General features: G+C 52.7%; 1 protein-coding gene across 2 annotated transcripts; it reads right to left on the reverse strand.

The window, feature by feature from the left end:
• Positions 1–778: 778 nt before the first annotated feature.
• LOC103608591 (cadherin-5-like) lies at positions 779–19930 on the reverse strand. Of its 2 annotated transcripts, none has more exons than XM_008593011.1 (5): positions 19795–19930; positions 7679–7907; positions 3084–3372; positions 1946–2062; positions 779–1030 (listed from the first exon to the last, which is right to left on the reverse strand). In XM_008593011.1, the coding sequence occupies exons 2-5, from the start codon at positions 7886–7888 to the stop codon at positions 849–851; spliced, it is 798 nt and encodes a 265-aa protein (XP_008591233.1). In that variant the 5' UTR covers positions 7889–7907; positions 19795–19930; the 3' UTR covers positions 779–848. The 2 variants fall into 2 exon arrangements, with proteins under 2 accessions (XP_008591233.1, XP_008591232.1); XM_008593010.1 differs by lacking the exon at positions 19795–19930 and adding an exon at positions 10507–10858.
• Positions 19931–24092: the final 4162 nt, after the last annotated feature.

The raw sequence follows: 24092 nt of genomic DNA on the forward strand, positions 1-24092 counted from the left end.
GATGCAAAGAGGGTGCCCCAAAGGGCAGTGGGTTAATCAGATAGACAAGGTGATTATACCTATATATTATCCTACCTTATTTTGATACATGAAATGGATATTGATGAAATAATGATAACAACAATGATAATAATACCCCTGGGATTCTGGCAAAGAGGTCTGCCCTATCTGTCCATTCCTCCATCCCTCTATTCATCCAAGTAGTTATTGAGCACCTACTGTGTGCCAGTCATTTTGCTAGGGGACCTATCAGTTGACAAGGGACAAGTTCTGCCTTCAGTGAGCATTTGCCGCGCACAGTGAGGTCACTCCAGGACAACTGGCCTGTCTTTGTGTGGCCGAGCCTCTGAGTTGTGACATCCAGCACCAGAGGATGCAAGTGGACGGAGCCATGTGACTTTCTGGCCCGGCCTCAGCCAGGGCATGGGAAAAGCTGTTGGCAGACATATTTTGGGGGACATCAGTCTGTGGGTGGCGTCAGAGCCCAGCCCTGGCTCTGGATACAGAGCTTTGCTGTCCCTCTGCTCACTGGCTTGTGGGAATTTTCTAGCTGGGGCTTGAGTCTCAGGGCCTGGATTTTCCTGAGCCCATAGGATCTGGGTGAAACTGCTCCTATCTGTAGTGGGGCTCTGAGCACAGGAGTAGCATCCAGCAGGGGGCATGATTCCCTCTCATCTGTGTGAATGTGGTTCAGGATGAAAGAAGGTCCCCTCCCTGCACCAAAAGAACTCCTCTGGGCCTTAGGTCAACCCTGGGGTGGGTAGAGAGGGAGAGGGAGTCAGGGCTCCTCCCCCAGAGCCCCAAGTTATTGAGTCTGGAGTGCTCCAACACCCAACCTCCCCAGCACCCTAAAGGAGGGGCTCACTCTGGGTGAAGATGGGGAAGTTGTCATTGACGTCTTGCAGGGTGACCAGCACAGTGGCCGTGCCCGAGTCCCCCCGGAGGCCCCGGATGTCTTGTGCCTCCACCACGATCTCGTATCTGGCTTGCATCTCTCGGTCCAAGTTATTGGTTGTCGTGAGAATGAGTCCTGTAAAAGTGTCCCAGCAGGAGCCATGTTACCTGGGAGCTTATGGAAAATACTGATGCCTGGTTCCTACCCAGAGAGAACCTGACTTAAAAGCTCCCCAGTTGATTCCACTATGCAGCCATGGCTGAGAACCACTAGTACACATCCACTATTTCCACACCCTGCACTGTGAGGCCAAAGCTGGCCTAGCAATTTGGTACAATATTGGTCCTAGCCACCTGGAGCATTGTGTTGAGAAAGGTCGTGAGGACACATCCAGGCTCAGAGTGAGAGTGCTGTGATGGATTAATGATGTCTGCCTTGGTGCCCCACAGGATAGCAATGTTGTCTGTGCTATGCACCTGACATCCCTCTGGAAGACAGTGAGCCCCAGGCCTGACCATCTAGTTCCCAGACTCAGTCCTTACAGTTTTTTAAGTGGCAAAATCTCTGTGGCTATGCTCACTCTATACATTATCAAATTCAAGCTTCACAGCTACCATACAAAACCAATATAGGCATCCCTATTTTCTAGATAAGGGAACTAAGGCTCACAGAGGTTAGTTGACTTATCCAAGGTCTCTAAAGGGGTTTGGTAGCAGAGCTGGGGTTTGGAAACCAGATCTGTCTGAACCTGTACCCAGAGCTGCTAACCAGCATTCTCTGTTGCCCCTCGGTCACTGCTTGGGTAACAAGGTGCTGCTTTTGTTCCCTGGACTTAAATCCATGTCTTGGGCACCTGTCTGCTTTCTTCTTCCCTGACCAGCCACCTTGTCCTTGCTTGTGATACTGACCACCTCCATGGGACAGGGTGGTTCAATGGTTGGTGACACCTGTCAGACTGGATTCCTCACAGCATCTGCACCTGGAATATTCACAGCCCTCATCCCCCATCCCCCAAGTCAGTGCCTGCCCAGGATGGTTAGTCACACAGACCGGAATTATCGATGGAAAAATACTTTTCTCCCTTCAGGACTTGGTACATGACAGAGGTGTGATCTGCCACAGTGGGGTCATCTGCATCCACTGCTGTCACACGGATGACCGAGGTCCCTGCAGAGAGAGAATCCTGAGGTTGCTGCCCTGAGACTGCTGGCCCCTCCCTTCATCCCTGCATGAGGGCAGATGGGACTCAGGTTATTCCCTGTCCCGACCTTCCCAGGTCTTCAGGGAGAAAAGGCTGCTTTGTTTCCTGAGGAACTGGCATGGGGAAAAAGTACTGGCAGTGGTGGGGGCCCAGCCAGGCCACCCTTGAAAGAAGGAAAAAATAGGTGGTTTGTGCATTTAGGAGGGAAATTAGGGAGCTGGCAGAGGGTTGGAGTCAGGAGGAGAAACCGAGGAGACTAAGGGCTTTTCTCCTTCTCCTGGAAGGGTGAGGACAAGGAAATGGGAACGTTCCCCCAAAGGAGTGGTGTCACATCTCTCATCACCACCTTGAACCCCGGCTAGGGGTCCACATTTAACAGGAAGTTCTAGTCTCATGGCCCTGGCTAGGGACCCTAGACTGAGGGGGTGGAGAGGGAAGCCTTTTCTGGTACCGTCTGGAGAATAGGGGAGGACTGAAGAAGGAATAATAACCTCCTGAGCCTGGGGTCCAGGCTGGCGACACGTCTTATGGCCAGGGTTCTGCCCTCCACCCCTCTACTACACGGCCTCTAGAGATGACTCTTCTTGCATTAGTGGCAGGGCTTGGTATTCTTCATGTACAAAGGCTACACTCTTGGTGTGCCAATCCTGTGGGTCAGAGGCAGTGGGTGGGATTTGCTCTAAAGAGTAGTGAGATATGTGTGTCTCTGATGTCCAGGAGTTAGTCCATTACTACGTATGAGCTCAGTTCATGATCAGGATCAGGGCTCAGTCCATGACTAGGGTCAGAGCTCAGTCTGGGGCCAGGTCAGAGCTTAGTCTTTAGGGATCAGGGTTTCAAGTCATATAAAGTGGCAACACAGTTATTATAACCGCTGCCCTGAACTCACTGAACTCTGACCCCGGGTGGTGAAGTGGTTGATGTGAGAGGTGCCTCCAGGATGGGGATGAGGGAGAGAAGATGGAGAGGGACAGACTGGGCACTTACCCACAGCCGACATCTCGGGCACAGATGCATTGAACAACCGGTGCGTGAACACAGGCCAGTTGTCATTCACGTCGTGAACTTTGATGGTGAAACTGGAAGGAGACTCCAGGTCTCTGTTGGTGTCCTTGTCCACGATGAGGGCAATGAGGTGGTACTCGGAGGTCTTCTCCCGGTCCAGCCTCTCAAAGGCATACACGTCTCCTGTGTCCTCGTTGACCCGGAAGACCTTGCCGACAGACTCTCCTCTGAGCAGGTACTTGGCATTCTTTCTGTTCACGCTCGACTTGATCTAGGAAAGAAGAGGCAACGTGAGCTGGGAATGGGCAGTGGTGGCTGTGTGCACGTGCGTGCATGTAGGTATGTGTGTGTGCATGTGTGTGTATGTGCACGTGTGTGTGTGCATGGGCATGTGCTGCTAGTCAGGGGTCCTAAATGTGACACAGAGGTTTTTAACAAGAGCCTCTGACTGGTCACCAGTGAGTTGTTCCTGCCCAGGTCACTGCAAACACCACATTGGTGTGGGTTGCCTAGCAGCACCCAATGTGCCTAGAACGGTACCTGGGACATAGTAGGTGCTTAGAAATCATTTTTTGAGTGGAAGAATATACTTGGTGCCATTGGAAGGCAAGAGGGATTTTTGCCCCTTTGAAGTCACTTAATTTCTCTGAGTGATAGTTAACTCATTTGAAAAATGAAAACAATATCGCTTCTGATGTTGAGTTGCTCTGTGAACAGAACAGCCCTTTTGAAAGTGAGTTCCAGGAAACACTGGCCTCCTTTGCTGTTCCAGACAGTCAGTGGTGTGCTCGAGCTGGCTTGTTTCAGTGCGGGTTTCAAGAGCCAACTTAAGTTTTCAGGAATATTTGTGAGTTGGTTGTTAAACATAGCCATTATTAAACATGGAATTCTATAAACTTACAATTAAGTAAATCAAATTATAAACAAAGCTAACAGATATTCAGAGTTCATCACTTCTAAATTATTTTACTTTGTTCATGAGGTTAATTATGTCTATTATTCTGTATGATGGAAATACTAAATGATGATGTGTTATCCACATCTATTCCCAACTCTGCCCACAGTGACGTCAAACTGGTAGATTGAAATCAGACATGGTGAGAGTATTTACACCATGGAAATTGGCAATTGCTGCAGATCAGGATCTTTTCCCCTGGAGAGCCATTTGTCAAACACTGAGCACACCATTGGTCCCAGTCAGTTTAGTTTTGGAATGGTAAAATGTTCTCCTCCTGGAGACTGTGATTGTATAGTCCTGTAGAAAAGAGTTCCAATGAGCTTTGTTTAATTCAGGATTTCCCATACTTACTAGGTCACTGAATTATTTTTTTTGTAACAAATACTATTGGTGTCCTAAGATATGTGTGTCTCTGATGGCCAGGGCTCAGTCCATGACTAGGGTCAGTGTTCTGTTCATGATCAGGATCAGGACTCAGTTCATGTCGAGGGTCAGGGTCAGTCCATGATCAGTATGAGGGCTCAGGATCATTGGAGCCCTTGGTTGGAGCAGCATCAGCAGGGTGGCAGGGTGAGAAGCCAGATGGCAGAGTGTAGGGAAGAGTCTGGAAGGTGAAGGAGTGGAGGCAGATAGTGAAGACCCTACCTCTTGGGTGGACAGGGAGGGGGAGAGGTTGGCAGCTGGTGGGGGCAAATCCTCTGGGGGCAGTGCTGTGGTATGCACGGGGCAGGTAGGTTCCGAGGAGATTTCAAGGCCCAGAGGCCGGGAGGTACAATGAGTAGCTGGACAGCAAGCAAGGAAGCCACCAGTCTGTAACTGTGGCCTGTGGGGATAATGGGGACTCAAGGAGAGGGGACAGTCTGGGGCCTTGCATGAGTTGCTCAGGGTTAGGATAACATGGCAGTTTTCAAACTTGCTTCTGGGTCGGTGCGTTAGGACCCGTGAAGGCAGGAACCGTGGTGGGAGGGCACGTCAGCTTGGATCTATTTTACTGGAGTTCTGCAGATGATTTCATGTAAATGGAAGTTTCTGTTTTCCTGTCCTCCAATGTTTCCTAAATAGACTTTATTTTTTAGAACAGTTTTAGATTTACAGAAAAATTGGTAAGTACAGAGAGTTCCTATATGACTGCTCATCTTTTCCCTTAGTATTAACATCTTACATTAGTGTGGTTCATTTGTTATAATGAATGGACCAATAGTGATAGATTGTCATGAACTAATATGCATAGTTTATGCATATTTCCTTAGTTTTACTTCATGTCTTTTTTTCTGTTTCAGGATCCCAACCAGGACACCACATGACATCTAGTCATCGTATTTCTTTAAGCTCTTCTGGGCTGTGAGATTACCTCAGACTTTCATTGTTTTTGGTGACCTCGACAGTTTTGAGGAGCACTGGACAGGTATTTTGTAGGGTGTCCCTGTACTGGAATTTGTTGAGTTTCTTTCTCATGACTAGACGAGGGTTATGGGTTTCTGGGAGCCTCCCCCGCTTTCTAATACCACCGTATGTGGACACAACATCTCAATGCCAAAAGCCAAGCTGACCCATATTTATGGATTCAGAAGGCTGCTCAGGGCTGTCTCCTGTTGTCCATCCAGGTCTGTAAACAAAGGCTCCAGGCTCTGACCCTGATAAACAGGGACTTCCTTCCCTTGGATTACGTCCTTGGGAGCCGGGAGGTTGTCCTTAGAGCACTGTCCTTGCCTCTCCCAGGTACTCTTGTTTCTTCTCCGGGTTTATCCTCTGTCCCTGGCCCTGTGCAGGGTCCCAAGTGAACAATGTTGACAGATGGTGGCAGACCCAGTGCTCTTCCTGCTACTGGCAAGACCTGAGCGAGCCCTCCACAGCTGCATGTGATGCAGGTGGCCCTGGTTTCTGCTGACACTCCCTGTCTTACCCCACAGATTTTCCTTGGAACTAGCCATTCTCTTTAGAGGCTGATTCATGGCACAGTTATCCCACTGGGAAGGTCATAGGTGGGTTGACTACATTTTCCTCTATGACACAGAGCTCACATTCATGCTGAGAGTCAGGAACCTAGCCCTTAGGGCTCTGTCCTGGTCTCCCTTTGTGATCCTGGGCAAATTCTTCCCCTCTGGGTGGCCATGATGGAGTATTAAAATTTGCCAGCCATTCTGGATAGCAAGAAAAGCCTAGGGGCACAGTCAGCTGGCTGGAGTTGGGGCCGTGAGTGGAAATTCCCAGTTGGCCCCACCTGCTTCCTTTAGCTGGCAGGGCTTTTCTGGTGCTTCAGCCAGACTGGGATTTCTCTAGGACCAGAGGGCACCCCCATCACCACCACTGGAGGAGTCCTTTGCCTGACATATTCTGCCCTTCTAGACCAGGGTGGGCAAACTGTTTCTGTAAAGGGCCAGATAGTAAATACTTTCAGCTTTGTGAGCCATATGGTCCTTGTCACAACTTCTCAACTCTGCCATCGTTGCATGAATTCTTAAATGAGTTGGTGTGACTGGTGACTGTGTTCTAAGAAAACTTTATTTACCAGACAGGGTTGTGGGCCAGATTTGGCCCACAGGTGGTTGTTTGCTGACCCCTATGCTAGACCCCTATCTCCATGAGGGTGGGAATCATGCCTGTCTTTGCCTACTGCTGAATTCCCAGTACCCAGTCAAGTGCTTGAAACCGACCTTCCTTTCTCCAGTACATTGACCCATTCTTTCTTGTGACCAATGTTCAGATTCCAGGAAGCTGATGTGGTGAGATTTTAATGCACTCAGAAACATTCTTCCTTACCGAAAACTCTCAAAATACCTCCCCCATCTAACTGTCACTGCATGTGAAATTCTGTCATGTGGACCATTCCTTTGAATTAGACTAGATAGTTTTGACATCAATGACAATTTGACATGGTGAGACAATTCAGCAGTCACTCAGATGAGCTCTGAGCTCTAGGATGGGGGGCTTGGATGGATACGTTTTAAAGGAAGACAAAATGAGGGTCAGAACCCTAGGCACTGGCTTAGAGGTGGGCCAGGCACTTCACTCTGAGTGTCCTGGAATTTGGGGAGCGGTGTGGGGGTCATGGAAACAAGGATGAGATGGTCTGAGAGAAATGGGTTTTTGAGGAGTTTCAGAAGCCTAGACCAGGGTTGGCAAACTATGGCCTGGATGGTTCACTTTGTCATCAGCACAATTTTGTAGATGGCACAGACTGAAGGCCGGAAGAAAATGAACCATGGTGCTCACCATCACCTATACCACCACCACCATCATCTCCATGATCACCATCATTATCACCTTCTCCTTCATGACTGCCATCGTCACAATCACCACTACTATCACCATCATCATTACCACCACCACCATCACCACCATCTACCCCTTCACCATCACCATCACCATCATAACCTCCATCACTACCACCACCACCATCATCATCCTCGCCTTCCCCTTCACTATCACCAGCACCACTACCACATCTATCACCTCCACCATCTTTACCCCGTTTGCCATCACCCTCACAACCATTACCTGTACCCCCACAGCCATCACAGTATCTACCACCATCTTTACCATTATTATCATCCCCACCACCACTGTCACTGTGGGCCAGCTGCTGATGGCTTCTCCTGCCCTGGGGCCTGAGCATTACCTTGCCCACATAATGGGGCAGTGAGGTGTTTCTCTCTTCATCAATGTGCATCTGGTTCCAAATCCAGTCTCTCTTCTGGCGCCGGAGGGTGGGCAGCATGCCGGGAGTGTCCAGTTGGGCAGGGTTAGTGCCTGCTGTTGCTGCTGCAGCTGCCATCAGCAAGCCCAGGCAGGTGTCCAATACAGCGACCAGCATCATGAGCCTCTGCATCTTTCCAGGACAGATAGATCTGGGGAAAGAGGAGAGATACCATCAGGGCATGGTGGCTACTGCCCAGGGTTGTGGGCATCTCCCATGGAGAACAGAACAACCTTTGTCCATTCACTCCTTCACCCTTCACTCTCTGCTGACACCAGCAGAACCAGACCCTGTCCCTGCCCCCAAAGAGCTCAAAGTCTGGGAGGGGGAAGACAGGCACAGAAACAATTCCTACGTGCTAGAATGGAAGGAAGTGCTGGGGATGTGAGAATCCAGAAGAGGGGCTGCAGGAAGGGTCTCCCAGAGGAGGGGGTGATGCTGATGCTGATGGTAGCTCCAAAAGCGCCATGCATGAGCTCCAGAGCTCATGCTTGGAGAGAGACAAGGACCCACAGGGTGCATGATGAAATGGGCACCTGGGTTATCCTCATTGTGCAAATGAAGAAACTGAGGCACAGAGACGTTAAGTTCATACTGAAGTAAGTGGTAGGGCTGAGGATGGAATCAGGTGTCTGACCTCAGTGGCTAACCTTTACCAAGCACTTGTTATTGGCCTGACACTGTTTCAGGCACTTTATATGTGCTATCTCATTTAATCCTCCCAGTCACCCCCGAGGTTGGTGTAATTGTATCCATCATTTTACAGATGAGCTGAGGAACAGAGAGGTTTAGTAATATTCCTGAGATCACCTAGATTGTAAGGAGTAGAGCCAGGATCTGAACCAAGGCTGTGTGGCCCAAAAGTTCAAGCTCCTTCCTAGTGCCTTACCTTGTCCCAGCAGCTGCTGCTATGGGTGAGATTTAAAAACTCTTCTGAACAAACATACCTACCTGGCCAGCCTGAAAGCCCCTTTGGCAGCTTTGCATTGGGTCAAAAGCTCTTTTACCCAAATGTCTTAACCCAGGGAGTCAGCCCCTCACCCCAGATCTCATGGTCAGCTTAGGAGCTGTTACAAGAGCAGGGTGAGCGGGGTGGGGGCCTGGGAGGTTGGGTTCACAGGACCAGCTTTATAGTTTATGGAGCCTAGTGCAAAATGGAAATGTGGGGTCCTTTTTTCAAAAGTTATTCAGAATTTTAAAACAGAGGCAAAAGAACATTAAACTGAGCATGGGGCCCTTTTAAGTGCAGGCCCTGAGCAGTTGCACAGGTTACACAGTCTTGAAAGCCACCCCAGGCTAGGGATGTGGGTTCCTCAAGAGATCAAGGCCTGGCTTCATCCTGAATTCCAAGCACAAGGATTTGCTCCACCACCCCATGGTTGATAAAGGCCATGACCTTGGCCATTACCATGCCCTCTTAGCCCTGATTCTGTTTGTCCACCCATCCTGAGTCCCTGTGTCACTGACCTGCAGCTCCTGGGATGGTGTAGGGGAAGAAGGCAGGTAAGTGCCAGCCGGAATCAGGGCTCATGCCTGGAGAGAGACAAGGACCCACAGGGTGCAGGATGAAATGGGCTCCTCTCCTGGCTGTCCCCTGAGGGAGAGGTTGGACTCTGTACATCCCAGGAGGTTTCTAAACTCGAGTAACATTTCCCTGGTTCCCCCTGGCCTGGCGCCGGGCTGGCCTCACTAGGACCCAGGGTGTCTGTGTTGGGCGAGCTGACCTCTAGGCCCGCTGACATTAGCAATCAAGGCCCCTGCCCTCCGGTTCCTGCCTCTGGCCCAGGAGGAAGTGGACTCCCAGGGTGGGGGTGGAAATGTGGGGTCTTTTGTTCAAAAGTTGGTGGGCCCAGAATGCAGGTGCCATGTGTTCGGCAGAGGGTCCTGCCTCCTCCAGGCCTCAGTTCCTCAGCCGCAAAGGAGGGGGTCGAGCTGGGAGAGATCTCACACCCTGGAGCCCTGAACGTAGGATGTTCCAGGCAGGAGGAAGGCAATGAACAAAGGCTTGGGGCGGAGAGGGGGGAGGTTGGGAGTTCTGGCCAGGAAGCTGGTCCTGACTCAGGGCAGGCTCGGGCCCTGTGGTCATTTCCTTCTTTGCCCGGAAAGCAGCAGCGAGTCTTGGTTCTCTCTTCATCCCTTAAGTGAGAAGTGACTCAAAGATGATCAAGTAAAACAAATGGAAGTGAAACCAAGGAACAGGGAGAGAGAAAGTTCTTAGAGTTCTCGGCAGGAAGGGTGACAGCCCACGCTCTGAGCCGGCGGCTGTTGGGCGCCTACTGTGTGCCGGGCTCCATGCTGGGCAGAGGGGTGCAGCAGAGAGTGAGAGGATGGGACCTGCCCTCAGGGAGTGCATGCTATAGTGGGAACAACAGGAACACAAGTAGAAGGAAAAACATCAGCTGGTGATCAGAGTGTTCAGGGAGTGATGATGGGGCTGCCACAGAGAGTGGGGGCAGCTGGCGGAGACTACGAGGCTAGAGAAGGCCTCTGGGAGAGCTGACACTTCAGCCACCGCCTGAGGGTCAGCCATAGGAGCGCCAGGGGAAGAAAGGGAATTCCAGGCAGCAGCGCCAGCCCCTGCAAAGGCCCTGAGGTTAGTAAGTGTGAGGAGCAAAAGAAGTCCCGGGTCAGATAGACACGAGCAACAGGGCTGGGGTGCAAGAGGTGGCTGGGTCGGTGCAATAGGCTGAACATCCACATCCTAATCCCGGGAACCTATTAATATGTGGGTGTGGACTCAATGTACTCACAGGGTCCTCAGAAGATGGAGGCAAGAGGGTCAGAGCCAGGAAAGAGAAGAGGTGATGACAGGAGGGTGAAGCAACGTGAGGCTACAATCCAAGGAACGCAGGTGGCCTCGGGATGCTGGAAAAGGCAAGGACATGGATTAGACTCCAGAAGGAATACAGCTCAGATTGCAGCTCCTGAGGCCTATTCAGTACTGCTGACCTCCACAACCATAAGGCAATAAATAAATAAACTGGCGCTGCTTTAAGCCCCCACGTTTGTGGTAGGTTGTCACAGCAGCCATAGGAAATGAATGCAGTTGGGCTGTGCAGGGCCTTGTAGGACAGGGCCTGGGGAAGAGTGATGTGATCTGATCCAAAGAGATCCCAGCTACGGTGAGGGGACTGGCTGGTGAGGGGTCAAGGGTGGGCTTGGAGGACCAGTGAGGAGGCTGTCACCTCCATTCCAGGCCAGAGTTGATGATGGCCCAGACTGAGTTTATAGGAGATGGCCTATAGGAGATCTGTTTCTGAGGTGGAGTTAATGGGACTTGCTGGTTGATGGGATGTAGGGAGTGAGGTTTGGAGAGGAACCAAGGATGGCTCCCCAGTCTTTGGCCTGAGCATCTGTGGGGACAGTGGGGACTTTACTAAGATCTGGAAAACTGGGGGCCGGTGGTGGTACATTTGGTGGTGAAGAAGCCAGAAGTTCTGAGTGGGCTGCGTTAGGTTGGAGTTGCTCATTAAACATCTCTGACTGTAGCCAGCAGCTGCTGGAGACCTGGCCTGGATCCTGGGGGAGCTTGCTGCATGTGGACGGTGTTTAAACCATGAGGCTGTGTGAGAATACTACAGATAGCAGGGAGCTAGAGAAAAGAAGTGGCCGGGACAGCCACCACGATCCTGCCCCCTTCTCTGTCTGTGAACTTCAGAGTTGAGCTCAACACCCTCCTATGTGGAGCCATCCTTGGTCCCACTTTTCATCCCTGCGCACCCCTGTGCACCTTCCACCGCAACCCTGGTACGCCCAGGCCCCACCCCGAGGACTAAATTGTAGCTGCCTCTCCTTCTTGGAGAACTTCTTGCCCTCTCGTCCCTGTCTGCATCTTCCCACAGGGACACAAGTCACACAGGGTCTTTTCAGGCTCACACAGTGCAGGTGACGGTTATGATCGTAAGCTCTTCGGTGTATGGAGTCTCAGTGGCACTGTTTGTTGCTGTGCTGCTGTGGGCTGGACACTTGACCTCACTGAGCCTCAGTGTCATCATCGTACAATGGGAACACTAGTATCTACCTCTCAAGGTTGTTTTCAGGTCTGTATTAAAAAGTATTTGCAATGTTACCAATAAACAGTAGCTCAAAATGAAACCAAAGACGCATGAATGTTTACTGACACTCTAGTCCTGCCACGCTGAATGGTTTGTGGACCTTTCCTGTTCCTTAAAGCCCAGTCATCTGGTTGTGGGATTTGCAGGCCATTCTGTTTTCCCTTCCCAGCCTCCGAGATGCACTCCCCCTCACCCCCCGCCAGCCTCTGCCCTCTGTTAAGGGGCCTGCCACTGTGCCTCCTGGCCTGGCTTCTGGGTAGGTTTGGCAGCAGGGGCTCCAGCAGGCACTTGAGGACGGGAGGAGAAAAGTGGGTATTTCTTTCCTGCTCCTCTCTGCGCTGGCCCACATTTGCTGCTGTGGCTGCATTTCTCTGTGATGCCAGTCCTGTTGGGCAGGCCCTCTATGGTTCTGTCCCTTACTGGGTCCTGGAAACGCCCTCCCCTGTGTCCCATCGGCTCTGGGTTGGTAACAGCTTCCTACTGTTGCTGGTCTTGGGGTGCCTCAACTTGCCATTTGTTCCCTTCACTGAGTTCACTCCTCTGTAAGCAGCCCCTTCGTAAGCTCTGCTTCCTGCCGTGGACCCCATCCGATAGAGTGAACAGGAGCATGAGTTTCTCTTTGCGGAGGTCTGTTTGGATGGGCTACGGTTCCCCAGGGCTGATGAATAAATAACTACACTGGACTTCAATGAAGCAGAGTCCACATTCACAGGCTATGATCACATGGCTCCTGGGGACACTGACCTCTTGGTGGGCTTGGGCTGGCCCCACAAACAAAATGTTCCCTGAATAAGAAAACCCCCTTGGATTCTATTCCATGTCTAGCAGAGGCCCTGCTGTGAGCCCTGGAGGGAAATCCCTTGGCACACATGGGTCACCTTCAAGCTCCTGCCCTCTGATGGGACTGCCCTGGCTCTCGTAGAATCACCCCATGTCACCAGTGTGTCACTTGCTGGGGTGGGGGAGGTCTGCGTGCTTAGCTCTCTTGTCAGTCAGCTGTTAGTGAGGAGGCAGGACCTTGGAGACAGGGGCTTTTGGGAGGTGGGGATACAATAATCCTGTCTCTACCCCTGTGCTGGACCCTGTAGCACCCTTTCTTGCCTGGGGTGGTGGAGGGGGACCAGCACCCTTGAGAGCCTCTTCTGAGGCCCATGTTATTTCATTTAAACCTTGCAACAATCCTGTGAGGTAGTTGTCAGTAATCCCATTTTGCAGGTGAGGAAAGGAAGGCCCAGAGAGGTGGAGTAAGTCATCCCAGGTCACACAGCAGCAAGAGACGGAGCGTGGATTTGAATGAAGTTGCCTTTACCCAAAATAATGCTTTTTGCATCATGCCACCCTCTCTCTATAATGATAATAATAAACTGTTCTTGATGCTCAGCTTTCATAGACACAACCTCACTTAATTTTCACATTATCCCCAGCATCCCCAGGATGTAGGAATTAACATTACCAGTTCTCAGAAGAGTCAACTGAGGCTCAGAGACAAACAGCTCATAGTGGTAGAGCTGGAACCCTCACCATATCTATCTTTTTCTAAATCCTGGGATTCTTCTACACTCAATCTCAGAGGGACCTGTGGGACCTTTTCATCAGAAAAGCCACATTCATTTGTGTCTTTTGCCTTTTGTGTTAGAAATTTGGCCACCAAAACGGGGGCTGAGAAGAAGGGTTTTGTCAGAATATTGTTCTTCCTTCTACTGATGGAGAGTAGATAGCCTGGCAAGATTTGCTGTAGCTACAGCTGGAAACAGAATTTCCCTTGGCTGCAGCCCCTGGGGGGCATGGTCAGAGCCATGGGTAGGGTAAGACTTAGCCCCTTTCCTTCCACCAACTAAGATTTGAATTTCTTGGTTGTTCTCGCCAGTTTTTGGACAGACTCAGGCTGTTTCTGGGTGGATTTGGGAACCACAGACATCAGAGCTTCTGAGGATTTTGAAAATGATTTCTGTGCTTGAAAATTCCCAGCTGAGCCGCCCCGGAACTTGTCTGACCATGGTGGTGAATGAGGAGGCCTTAGCCACTCAGGTGTGGGTGCTGGGCACTCAGAGGCCAGGTGCCTGCCCCTGTCCCTGTTGTCCAGGACACTTGATGATGCCCCTGTCCATGGAGCCATGTTAGAGGCTTTGGGCATAGTTCCAAATAGATGAGAGTAGGCCCTCGGTGCCCTGGGTTAGTCTGGGATGATCCAGAGGACCCTAAATGAGAGGATGGAGTGTGTGGCACAAAGCCTCTGGTGAGTGGGCATGGAGCCCAGGATTAGGGGGAGGGGAGCCTTGGAAAATCTGGGGGACAGCTGGGGTCAGCCAGGCTCAGATGGGGCTCGAGACCTTGCAGGCTCCTGGGTTCCAGGTCTGTATCTACAGTGGGTGGGTCCACTGGGGTCAGAGTCCAGACACCTGAGCCAGTCTGGGTACTGAGGGATGGCTCTGAAGGTCAAGCCAACTGGGCAGCCAAGCGGACAAGACAGGGGTCCTATGGCTCTGTCTGCTCCTTTCCACTTACCAGTCTGGTCTCCAGGTGTTTGATGAGCCCCAGCCCATAGGATGTTAACTCTCTGGGGAGCTCACCACACCTGCCCCTCCAGGCTGGGCCATGCCCTCTTCGTCTTGGCACTTACTGTTCTCTCTCCTCTGCTGGATTGAGGTCACATGTCACCACTTCCCTGAAGACCTCTCTAGAGCTCTGGAATGACACGGTCACTCAAGAAACATTTATTGCGTGCCTACTGTGTGTGAGGCACTGAACTACAGGTGGGGAGCAAACACAGGCTCCACCTCTGGGGGGAGATGAACGCTGATCATGTGGCAAAAAGTGCACAGTTTTAAACTGTGACATGTACTTTGACAGAGGAATATAGGAACCTTTGCAAGGGTGTGGAGGGGAAGGGCCAAGATTGGTCTGAGGGTTGCAGTCCCAGGAAGGAGTTCTGTCTCTTATTGACCCTCTGTGGGACATCAGGCTAAGCTCCCTTTGGTCCCTTTCTCTTTGTGGACCCACATCTGTCTCTGGGATATGGCCCCAAAGGGGTTGTGAGGTTGGCTCAGCTCTGTACTCTCTAAATTACAGCATCAAAAGGAGGGGATAGGGACACAAGGGAAGATGGAGGAAGGGGATGGAAGAAGACCTGGCATTGTAGCTAAATAAACCATAGGAAGTCTGGACCAAGTGGGATCCCCTTAGTGGGGCAGCCTGGCCAATACCCCTGGGCTGGTCCTGCTCCTGACCAGTGGGCAGACCCCTGTCCCTCGAACTGACCAGAGCTTACTCAAGCCTTTGATTCTAGGAGCCAAGTCTGGGCTTTCAGAGGTTGTTGAACAGGCCGGAGGGTTCTGGGGGTGAGGTAGAAAAAGATTCCAGGTCAGGGATACACACATGACATCCTCAGGCCACATGGACCCCCAACACCCTCAAATGTACACAAGCCCCTGCCACACCAGCCCCCACAGAGGCTCTTCTGCACAGGGCTGGCCCCTCTACTCCCCACCAGCACACCCGCCTTCAGCTAGGATGAGATCTGGCAGCTGAGTTCAGCTCCAGGGAGACAGGACATTTAGTCCCAGCCCAGACTCCCGTGGGTTCTGGGCTCTGGCTCAGAGGCTGGGGCAGGGATTTGGGGCAGGGCATGGGAGGAGATGGCCCTAAACTTGCAGGAGGTGTGTCTTCAGGAAGGGGAGGCGCTGGAGCCCAGCTCCATGTGTGGCCTTGGGCAGCTCTCCCTGCTGCCTGCCTAACCCACACTTTGAGTCTCAGTCTAGGACAGGGGTGGGACCCAGTGATCCCCAATCTCCTTCAGAACTGCCAAACTTTCTGCTTGAGCCCCAGCATTTACAGCTGGGCCTTGGCAGCCACAGATGAAGTGTGAGGCCCTGGGAACCTCAGGAATGGGGTTTGGCCAGGCAGCTATAAGCTGTCCCTTGGTGCTTTGTCCTGGTTTGTGGCTCAGTTCCGCCCTGGGACCTGCTCCTCTGGGTCTCACACCTGCTCTCCTCACCTTGGGGTTCTGCCAATAGCCTCCCTAGTCTCCACTCTCCTTACAGCTGCTCCCCTGCTGACCACTCCTTCCTGACTCCCTACTCCCTGAAGCCTTTAAGGCCAGCACAGTGTGTCCCCTGCTCACTCCTCTAGCTCTCTCTGTTCTCCTCCTCCTCCCTGACGCTTCCAGCCATGAGGAGAACCAGAAGTTTCTGGAATGTACAATGTGTTTCCTCTTGCCAGCAGTCTTTTTGCACAGGCTATTCCCTCTGCCTGGAATGCCCTTCCTTGCTATGCTCCCTAGGTGAACACTTTACTTATTTTTAAGCCCTAGGCTACCTTCCTTCTGCATTAGGTCTTCTGACTGCCACCTGCACCCAGCACAGCCTCTGCCCCCCGGCCTGAGTGCCTCTGCGCTGCAGGTTCTGGGTCTCAGTCACCATTTCATCCCAGCATCCAGGTGCATGTGCTCAAGGCCCCAGCTGGGGTGTCAAAGACCCCACTGCTGCCTGTCAGCCTGGCTTGGACTCCAGCTCTGCTTTTGGCACTGGTTCCCTCCTCACTCACAGGACTTAAAAACAAGTCTGCATATTTGCAGACAACACCTAGTGTGGTCAGAGTAGGTGCAGTCATTGGTATAACCCAAAGAAACTCCTTCCTGTCTCCGAATAGTTCCTCTAATGTCCTATCACATTGTCAGAAACACCACCCTTAGTATTTGATCCTTTGGGGACAATGAGATTATCTTTCTTAAGGTTCTCCAATGAACAAGCACATACCCCTAGGCAGAGGACGTCTTAAAGAAGAGCTGGCAAAATAGAACTCATGGGTTTCCACCCACCCCTTCCCACATCCATGGCAGACATCACTAATCAATCATAGTGTTCATTTCTACTGAACTTGAACTCAGCCCTGAATCCTCAAAGCAATCCTTGCCATTGAGACTACCAATTGACCAGACCTCGTTTATGATTTGGACAAATTTGTGCTAGGGTCTCTGGGCTCCAGGTCATCCAGTCTATCCACCATCTCCTAATAGGACAGCTCCAAGCTTCAAGGAGAGAACACCCACCCCAGGCAACCTTTTCCAGCCTCCTCTGGGCTTCTTGACTTTGATCAGGACTGCGGGTCCATGGGGGCAATAGCATGAGCCCAGCACATCCACCTGTTTGAACCTGCCCAGCTGCTTGTGCGCTGTGTGGCCTTGGGCCCATCCCTTGCTCTCGCCGAGCCTCAGCTTCCTCATCTGTAGTGAAGGCAACAGCAGCTGCCTCCCTGGGCAGGAGGATTAAATGAACTCATCGTGCAAAGCCCGGCATACAATAGGTGCTCAGTAAGTGTGTTGGTGTCTTGACCTCAGCTACTCAGCCCCTCCAGCCTGGCAGCCGTGCTTCCACTGGCCGACTCACTCCTGACCTCATTTCCTGGTTCTGCCCTGGGCCCACCTCCTACTCCTCTCTGTTTCTTCCCAGAAGGAAATCTCATTGACTGCCCTCCCGTCCCCATGCCGTGTGCCCTGTTGCCTCCTCTTTCCAGTACCCATACCTGCCAGGATATGGCTGTTATGTTGTGGCCCAAGGCAGACAACCTGGGGGTCTTCGAGTGAATTTAAGGACCAATGAGTCCATTCCCTGCCCTAGAGAGATAGGAAGACTGAGGCTCAGACTGCAGGTGGGCTGCCCAAGGCCTCCCAGCATCCAGGGCTTCTACTTATCTCCAGGAAGTCATCTGTGATTTCTCCACCCAAAACCACCTTGGATGTGGGTCAGGACGGGCTTTTAAGAATCTCCTCAGCCTGAAGTCAAGCTCCTGAGTGCAGGAACTGTCTCTTTGAGCATTCCTTCTCCAGGATCATTGGGCTCTCAACTTGTCCTTGTGTCTGCTCTGTGGCCTGAATTGCCCCACTTTCCCCTGCTCTGAACATCTCTATGGAATGTGTCATGGGTTGAGGGGTCAGAAGTGGCTGGCCTTGCTCATATCCTGCTTCCACCTTGTACTAGCTATATGACCTTGGACTGGCTGCTCAGCCTCTCTCAGCCTTGGTGGTCCCATCTGTCCAATGGGAATTCTTGTAGTAGCTCCAGGATGGCCGAGGGTGTGCAGATGGGTGATGGAGCTAGCAGGAATGGATCTGTGTGGGCAAGGGACTGGAGAGTTTTTCCTGGGATGGTGTCCACTGTGTCCACTGCATGTCCTCAAGGCAGCAGTGGAGCTGTGAGTCATCCAACTTTGGGAGAAAATAAGTGTGGCCCCCTCTGGCTTCCTGCCCTCATGTCCGGCCCTTGTTTAGCGGCACAATAGTTTGGGCTGAGACTGTGGGGTGGTCAGCTTAACCCCTTCAAAGCCAGAAGATATCTTCCCAATCCTCCCCATAGTAAGCCAGAGTTGGCAGGGCTGCCTGGGGGCTCAGCAGCTCCGGGGTCCTTTGGAGGCCACAGATGGCTGGACTCAGGCAGGAGAGAGTCCTGTGGTTGGCTTCCCACCACCTGACAATGAACCAAGTCTCCAGCCTTGGCTCTGGTGGCCTGCAGGTCTTTAGTCCTCTTGCCACTTTGCTGCCCCTCCCTGCTCTAAAGAACCCTCAGCCACATCAGCATCCCAGGTCCTCCGAGCTGCCCAGGTGTCCCTGCCTCCCCGGAATGCACTTCCTCTCCTGTCGGAATCCTATCTTCCTACCATGCGGGGCAGACACATCCATGGGGGGCAGGAGTAAGCACAGTGCCTGGAAGGAGGAGGTGCTCAGAGGTGCTTGCAAAGGGGTAGCTGAGTCCTCTCACCTGCCAGCACCTGACCTCTCGCTGATGGGGCTAGGACTGTGCCTCAGGGGTCAAAACATTTATGACATTCATAGCCACAGTTCAGCTCTGGGGTAGCAGGTATATTCAGCTGCCATTCCTTAAAGATCCCCTGCTATGAGCCATTCACAGTGCCAGGAATATACATCACCCCATTTAACTGACTGAGGAAAAGACTGTTTCCCCACTTTACAGATGAGAAAACTGAGACGTGGAGAAGCCATAGGGCGCTGGCTTTGGGGTACGAGACCCCACTCCAGCTCTTATTTCTACAAATCTCAGTTTCCCCCACTGAAATATGAAAAAAGAATATATCTACCTTCCAGGGTAGTTGACAGTAAGATAAGGATCCCCACTGCTTCAGAGCAGTTCTATATACGTCATCTCTAGCTCCCGCAATGAATTGCAAAGTGAATCACTATCCCCATTGTTCCAACAAACAAACTGAGGTTTGGAGACTTTGGGTAACTTTCCCGAGGTCAACAGAAGAGAGCAGTCGAGTTGGGATCTGCACCCAGGGCAGTCATCTCCAAGTCAGGCTCTTGCCCCAGACCTCCTGCCATCAGGGCCTTCCAGGGGATTTCCCTGAGTGCAGGCCGTGGCGGGTGTGGAGGGATAGCTCCCTCAGCACATGGTGGGCCTCTGTGGAGTTTGCGGTGGGGAAGGGAAGGGATTTCACAGGCAGGGCCCCAAGTGGCCAGAGCCAGAGGGCTGAAGACCAGAGATCCCCTTTTGGGTCTCCCCCCAAATCCCAGCACAGAGCCCTGAGAGGTTGCGGAGAGGGGGTAAGTGGGTGAGGTCAGGTCTTGGGTGTGAATTTCTTTCCCATAGGGGAGGAAGTACTAAGGGGAAGCCACGGCCTAGGTGTCACTCCTTTGCCCCAGCACAATGGGCGACTCAAGCAGAATCCTATCCTCTCACAGCCTGGGACTGATGGAAGGCAGTGAGTCCTGGGATTGCACCGAGTTGAAGAGGAAACCTCACCCTCTCCATCAGCCTCAAAATGCCCATTTGTGCCCCTGGCACCGCTGCTGGGTGTACCTTTCCCAGCTCTGCCCTGAGCCAGGAGGAGGCCCGATCTGCCCTTGAGGAGCCGCTTTCCCCTGGGAGCCCGATGGCGTCCTTTCTAAGGATGGGGAGGCCTAGGACCCTCCCACCTTGGGCACAAGGCAATGGTTCTGGGGTGGAGCAGAGTTTGGGAGCCCTCACTCACCAAGCCCAGGGCTGGAGGCGTCTTTCTGTTCTGTCAGACTGTCCGTCCAGAGCTCACTGTGATGTGGAGTTCAGCCGACTGCCTCTCGAGGGGAGGCACACCGGCCCGCGAGGGAGGCCTGGCCACCACCCCTTCAGGTTTTCCAGCTGGCCCTGGCCCACTTCCCCCCGGATGGCTTCCTGTTATTGTTCCTTTGTGAGGGCTTGGCTGGCTGCAGATAGGCAGGTCCCAGGGTGGGCGGCTGCCTCGGCCCAGCCAGGCTGTCCCCACGGAGGCCAAGCCCTGGACCTGTCCTGGGATATGAACTCAGAACACAGCTCCAGTCCTCACATCTGGGGCCCTAAGCCCAGCACCTGCCACGGGCCTGGCCATGGGGGCCCTGGGCCTGCACCGTAGCATTTAACCCTCCTGGAAATCCTGAAGGAAGGCATCATCAGCCCTATGTGATAGCCCAGGAAGATGGAGCTCAGCGTGTTGAAGGTGCTTGTCACCCAGCTGGGCTGTAGCAGAGCTGGAAACCCAGCCAGGGTCAGCCTGGCCCTAGAACTTGATTTCCTCTGTGACCCTGTGACAAAGTTGATGGGGAGGCTTCAGGGGTCTCAAGGGTGGGGTGGGCAGGAGGTGGGAAACAGACAGCAGCTCTCGGTTCTGGAGGGCTGGGTTGGCTTTTCTCTGGCAGGGTGGTCGTGGGTTCCAGTTCTAAGGCTCCAGACGGGTCTGTGGGGACCTTTCGGATTTAGGCATATTGGGTAGAGTTAGGTGATCTGGCTCTGCCTCTGATGTGACCATGGGCTAGTTGTGTCCCTGTGGAGGCTCAGTTTTCTCATCTGTAAAATGGGCCTCAACCCCACAGGGCTTTGATAAACATGAATCAAAGAGGGGCTTGAAAAACAATGAACTGAAGGCTGGACCAGAACCCATCACAACCAAGAGGCCAGGAGAGGGAAGGGGCTGAGATTCTGTTAATCACGAGAGCCACATAAGGAACTTTTAAAAACTACAGGTGCCTGGCTCCCGCCCCAGATCAACAGATTTGGAATCTCCCAGGGCAGACCCTGAGTTGCCCCTATTTTTCCATGGGTAAATAGTTGGAAAATCCCTCATGTATCCCTTGATACAGCTGTGCAAGCAGAGAGCCCGAGGGGGAGAGGACCTTGCCCAGAGGCCCTCGGTAAGTCAGCGTATGGAGATGGACTGGGAAGGAAGAATATTTGGGGCAGGGGGAGGTGAAGATTTCTCTCTTTTGAGCAGATTGAGTTTGAGATGCCTGTAGACACCTGAGTGGAGATGTCAGGTTGGTAGTTGGCCTGGAGATGAGGTTTGGAAACACCGGAGGACACAGGAGTGGATGAACTTACAGCAAGGGAGGCCCCGGCCTCTGACATTTGTGGATCTGTTAGAAGAAGGGGGTCCCGCAACGAAGGAGAGGACAGTGGGGGGTCAGCTGGGTCAGCCTGGATGAGGTGAGGGCCCCTGAGACTTGGATTTGGAAGATGGAGGTCTTCAATGACTTTGACCAGAGTAGCTTAAACGGAAGAGTAGATGAGCCAGACTGGAGAGGCTAGTGAAGGGGGACGAGGAAGAGGAGTCACTGTGCTTATAGCTCGTTCCCCAAGTCTTGCAGAGAAATATTTTTTTTATGCAAGGTGGCATGTTGGTGTCCTGAGGTGACACTGGCATGAGAAGAGTGACCCTGGGGCGGGACTCTGTGTGGGACCCAGCACATTCATTCACTGTTTGTGGAATTAACAAACAACAGCTCACCATTTCCTTTATCAGCAGGATTAATGTTGCCTTCTCCTGCCTGGAGGGTGGGCTGGCCACAGAGGAGCCAGAAAAGGCCAGTTCTCTGTCCCCTGTGTCCCAGCCTGATCCCCCTCAGCCCTTCCTGTACCAACTGTCTGCCCTTGTGGTCTACGTGCCCATGAGGACATGCCAGCCCCGGGCATCACTTCCTGCTGGGTTTCAGACTTGACACTGGTGGCAGATGGGGACAGGGCCTGTCCTGGCATCTGCCAATTCCCTTTGTACTCGCAGTCTGTGAGGAAGTTGATTCTGCCCTAAAAACAGCTGTTCCTATCGTCTGTAAACAAGGGAATGGCTGGTCAGGCACGCATGTTGGGCCCCAGGGTCACCATGGTAGAGGTAATTCAGAGCCCAGGAAGGGAGCCTGATGCCTCTGTGGGTCCCCTGAGGATCTCATGCCCAATTTGGGCACTTCCCAGCTTTTGCTCCAACCCCTCTGGAGGCAGCGGAGGTAACAGGAGGGCACAAGGTCAGGAAGTGCCACCGGGAGCAAGGGAGGCAGGCGGTGGCTGGCAGGAAACGGGATGGTCTGTGGGCCCAGATTAGCGGCGACAAAGGAAGCCACAACAGGGGCAGTGTGGATGGGGTGGGGGTGTAACAACGAGGCTTGGGGACTCCCACCCAGCCTCTGCCAGGAGGAAGGCTGACCTGGCAGGGAGCCCTGCTTGGAGAGGTACAGGCTTGGGGGTAGGCAGACCCAGGTCTAGATCCTACTGTGGACATTCACTGCATGCCCTGGGGCAGCTGCTTGCAGAGACAGGTCCACTGAGCCTTCTCTGCACCTGTGAAATTGGTCTTCAGTTCACACTTTGCAGGGCCATCCAGGGGATCAAAGACACCATGAAAATGAATGAACATAAAACAAGCCTCGAATTGCGGTCTTCAGACCATCTGCCCCAGAATCACTTGGGTGGCCCTGTCCTACGCTGATGGAGCCAGAGTGACTGGTGATGGAGCCCCGTGTGTTTGGAGCCCCTCGGGGAGGTGTTTGACTGCAGTCTCCAAGTGTGCTGGCAAGGCCCTGGGCTCTCCAGGGATTCCTTGTTCCAGCCTCAGGACAACGCTGGGGACTGGTACTATTGTCAGCCCTGTTATACAGGTGGGAAAGCAGAGGCTCCTCACCCACGGAGCTTTCCTGCCTGCTACAGCTGAGTGAACAGCGTTGTGTTTGGTGCACAGTAGGGGCTCATCAAACAGAAGTTTCTTTTCCTTCTTCCCCACAGCATGGGACATCCAAGGATGGGTCAGGGAAGCGATGCAGTGAATGGCTCTAGCGGAAGCAGTGGTGATAAAGTCATGTGGCCTCATGCCTCTGGGATTTAGCCTATGCTGTTCCACCCGCTGTGTTTCCTGCTCTCTGCCCCATTGCCTTCTTGCAGAGCCCCCATCAGCCTTTTCCACCCAGATCTCATCTCCTCCCAGCCCACCTTGCTCATCTGCTTATCTCCCCTCCCCCAAGGGGACTGGCTGGGGTGGAGGCTAGGTGGCAAAGGGGCTCTCATGCCACACTGAAGGGCTCAGGCGGGGGACATGTGAGGGCTTCACACCTGGCCAGGGACCCAAGGAGCTCTGGATTTTAGGAGACTCGCCCTGCTGTGCAGTCCACCATGTCCTCCTCCAGCTGCCTGCTGGCCTGGGCTTTGCAGGCTGTGGGCAGGCCAGGGAGAGGTCACAGGCTGGGGAACCTCAAGTCAGTGGAGCATGGAGTCACTAGAGCTGGACCAGGGAGAGGAGCTAAGTGCAGACTTGCTTTGGCCAGGAAATGACTGATTGAGGAGAAATTGAATTCCCGACAGTGAGAACAATGCCTCATGTGCAGCCCCTGGGAGGGAGGGAGGGAGACCAAGAACACTTTCCCAGATGTTTCTCACTTTTCTCTCACAACATCCTGGGAAGGCTATTAGGGAAGCAGTGCTCTGAGACCTGCAGGGCTGAGGGAGATGCAGGAGCAGCCACGTGTGCAGGTTCAGAGTGGTGCCCTGTGGTTAAATGTGGGTTTCTTCCACTTCTGTCACTTACTATCCAGCGGGTCCTGGACCAGCCACACAGCCTTCGGTGCCGTAGTCTTCCATTCTGTAGAATGGTGGTGGTGTTGCTGTCACCGGTATGCAGTAGGTGCACAGTAAATGTTTATAATTACATTGATGCCATGGAGAGGTTAATAGTGGGGCGCTTGTGAATGTGAGGACACACCTGTACACAAGTGGGCTGTGAGCATGAAGACTGCATGTGCACAGCATTTGTGGCCACTGTGTGGTTACATGTGAATGTGCAAGAACACGCATGGAGTGTGTAAGATGTCCAAAGCATGTGACCATGTGTGCTGTGTTTGTGGTGCATGAGCAGGTTGGGGTGCAGCTGGGCCCAAAGAGGGCTAGGCCTTGGGCAGCACCTCTCTCCTCCATTGTCTGAAGTCATTGGCCATGTCAACCTCTGGGGTAAGTGCTGGACATAGCCCTATTCCCCACTCCTGTCATACCAAAATCCCCCCT

This window comes from Galeopterus variegatus, unplaced genomic scaffold (assembly GCF_000696425.1).
Source record: "Galeopterus variegatus unplaced genomic scaffold, G_variegatus-3.0.2 Scaffold8607, whole genome shotgun sequence".
Classification (NCBI taxonomy): Eukaryota; Metazoa; Chordata; class Mammalia; order Dermoptera; family Cynocephalidae; genus Galeopterus; species Galeopterus variegatus.

Excerpts from the sequence above, each read along its gene's own strand:
- LOC103608591 (XM_008593011.1), bottom strand. The coding sequence starts at position 7,888 with ATGCAGAGGCTCATGATGCTGGTCGCTGTATTGGACACCTGCCTGGGC. Across the intron at positions 2,063-3,083 it reads GCCCGAGATGTCGGCTGTGG|GGACCTCGGTCATCCGTGTG; the intron begins GTAAGTGCCCAG and ends CTCTCTCTGCAG. Across the intron at positions 1,031-1,945 it reads TTTTTCCATCGATAATTCCG|GACTCATTCTCACGACAACC; the intron begins GTCTGTGTGACT and ends ACACTTTTACAG.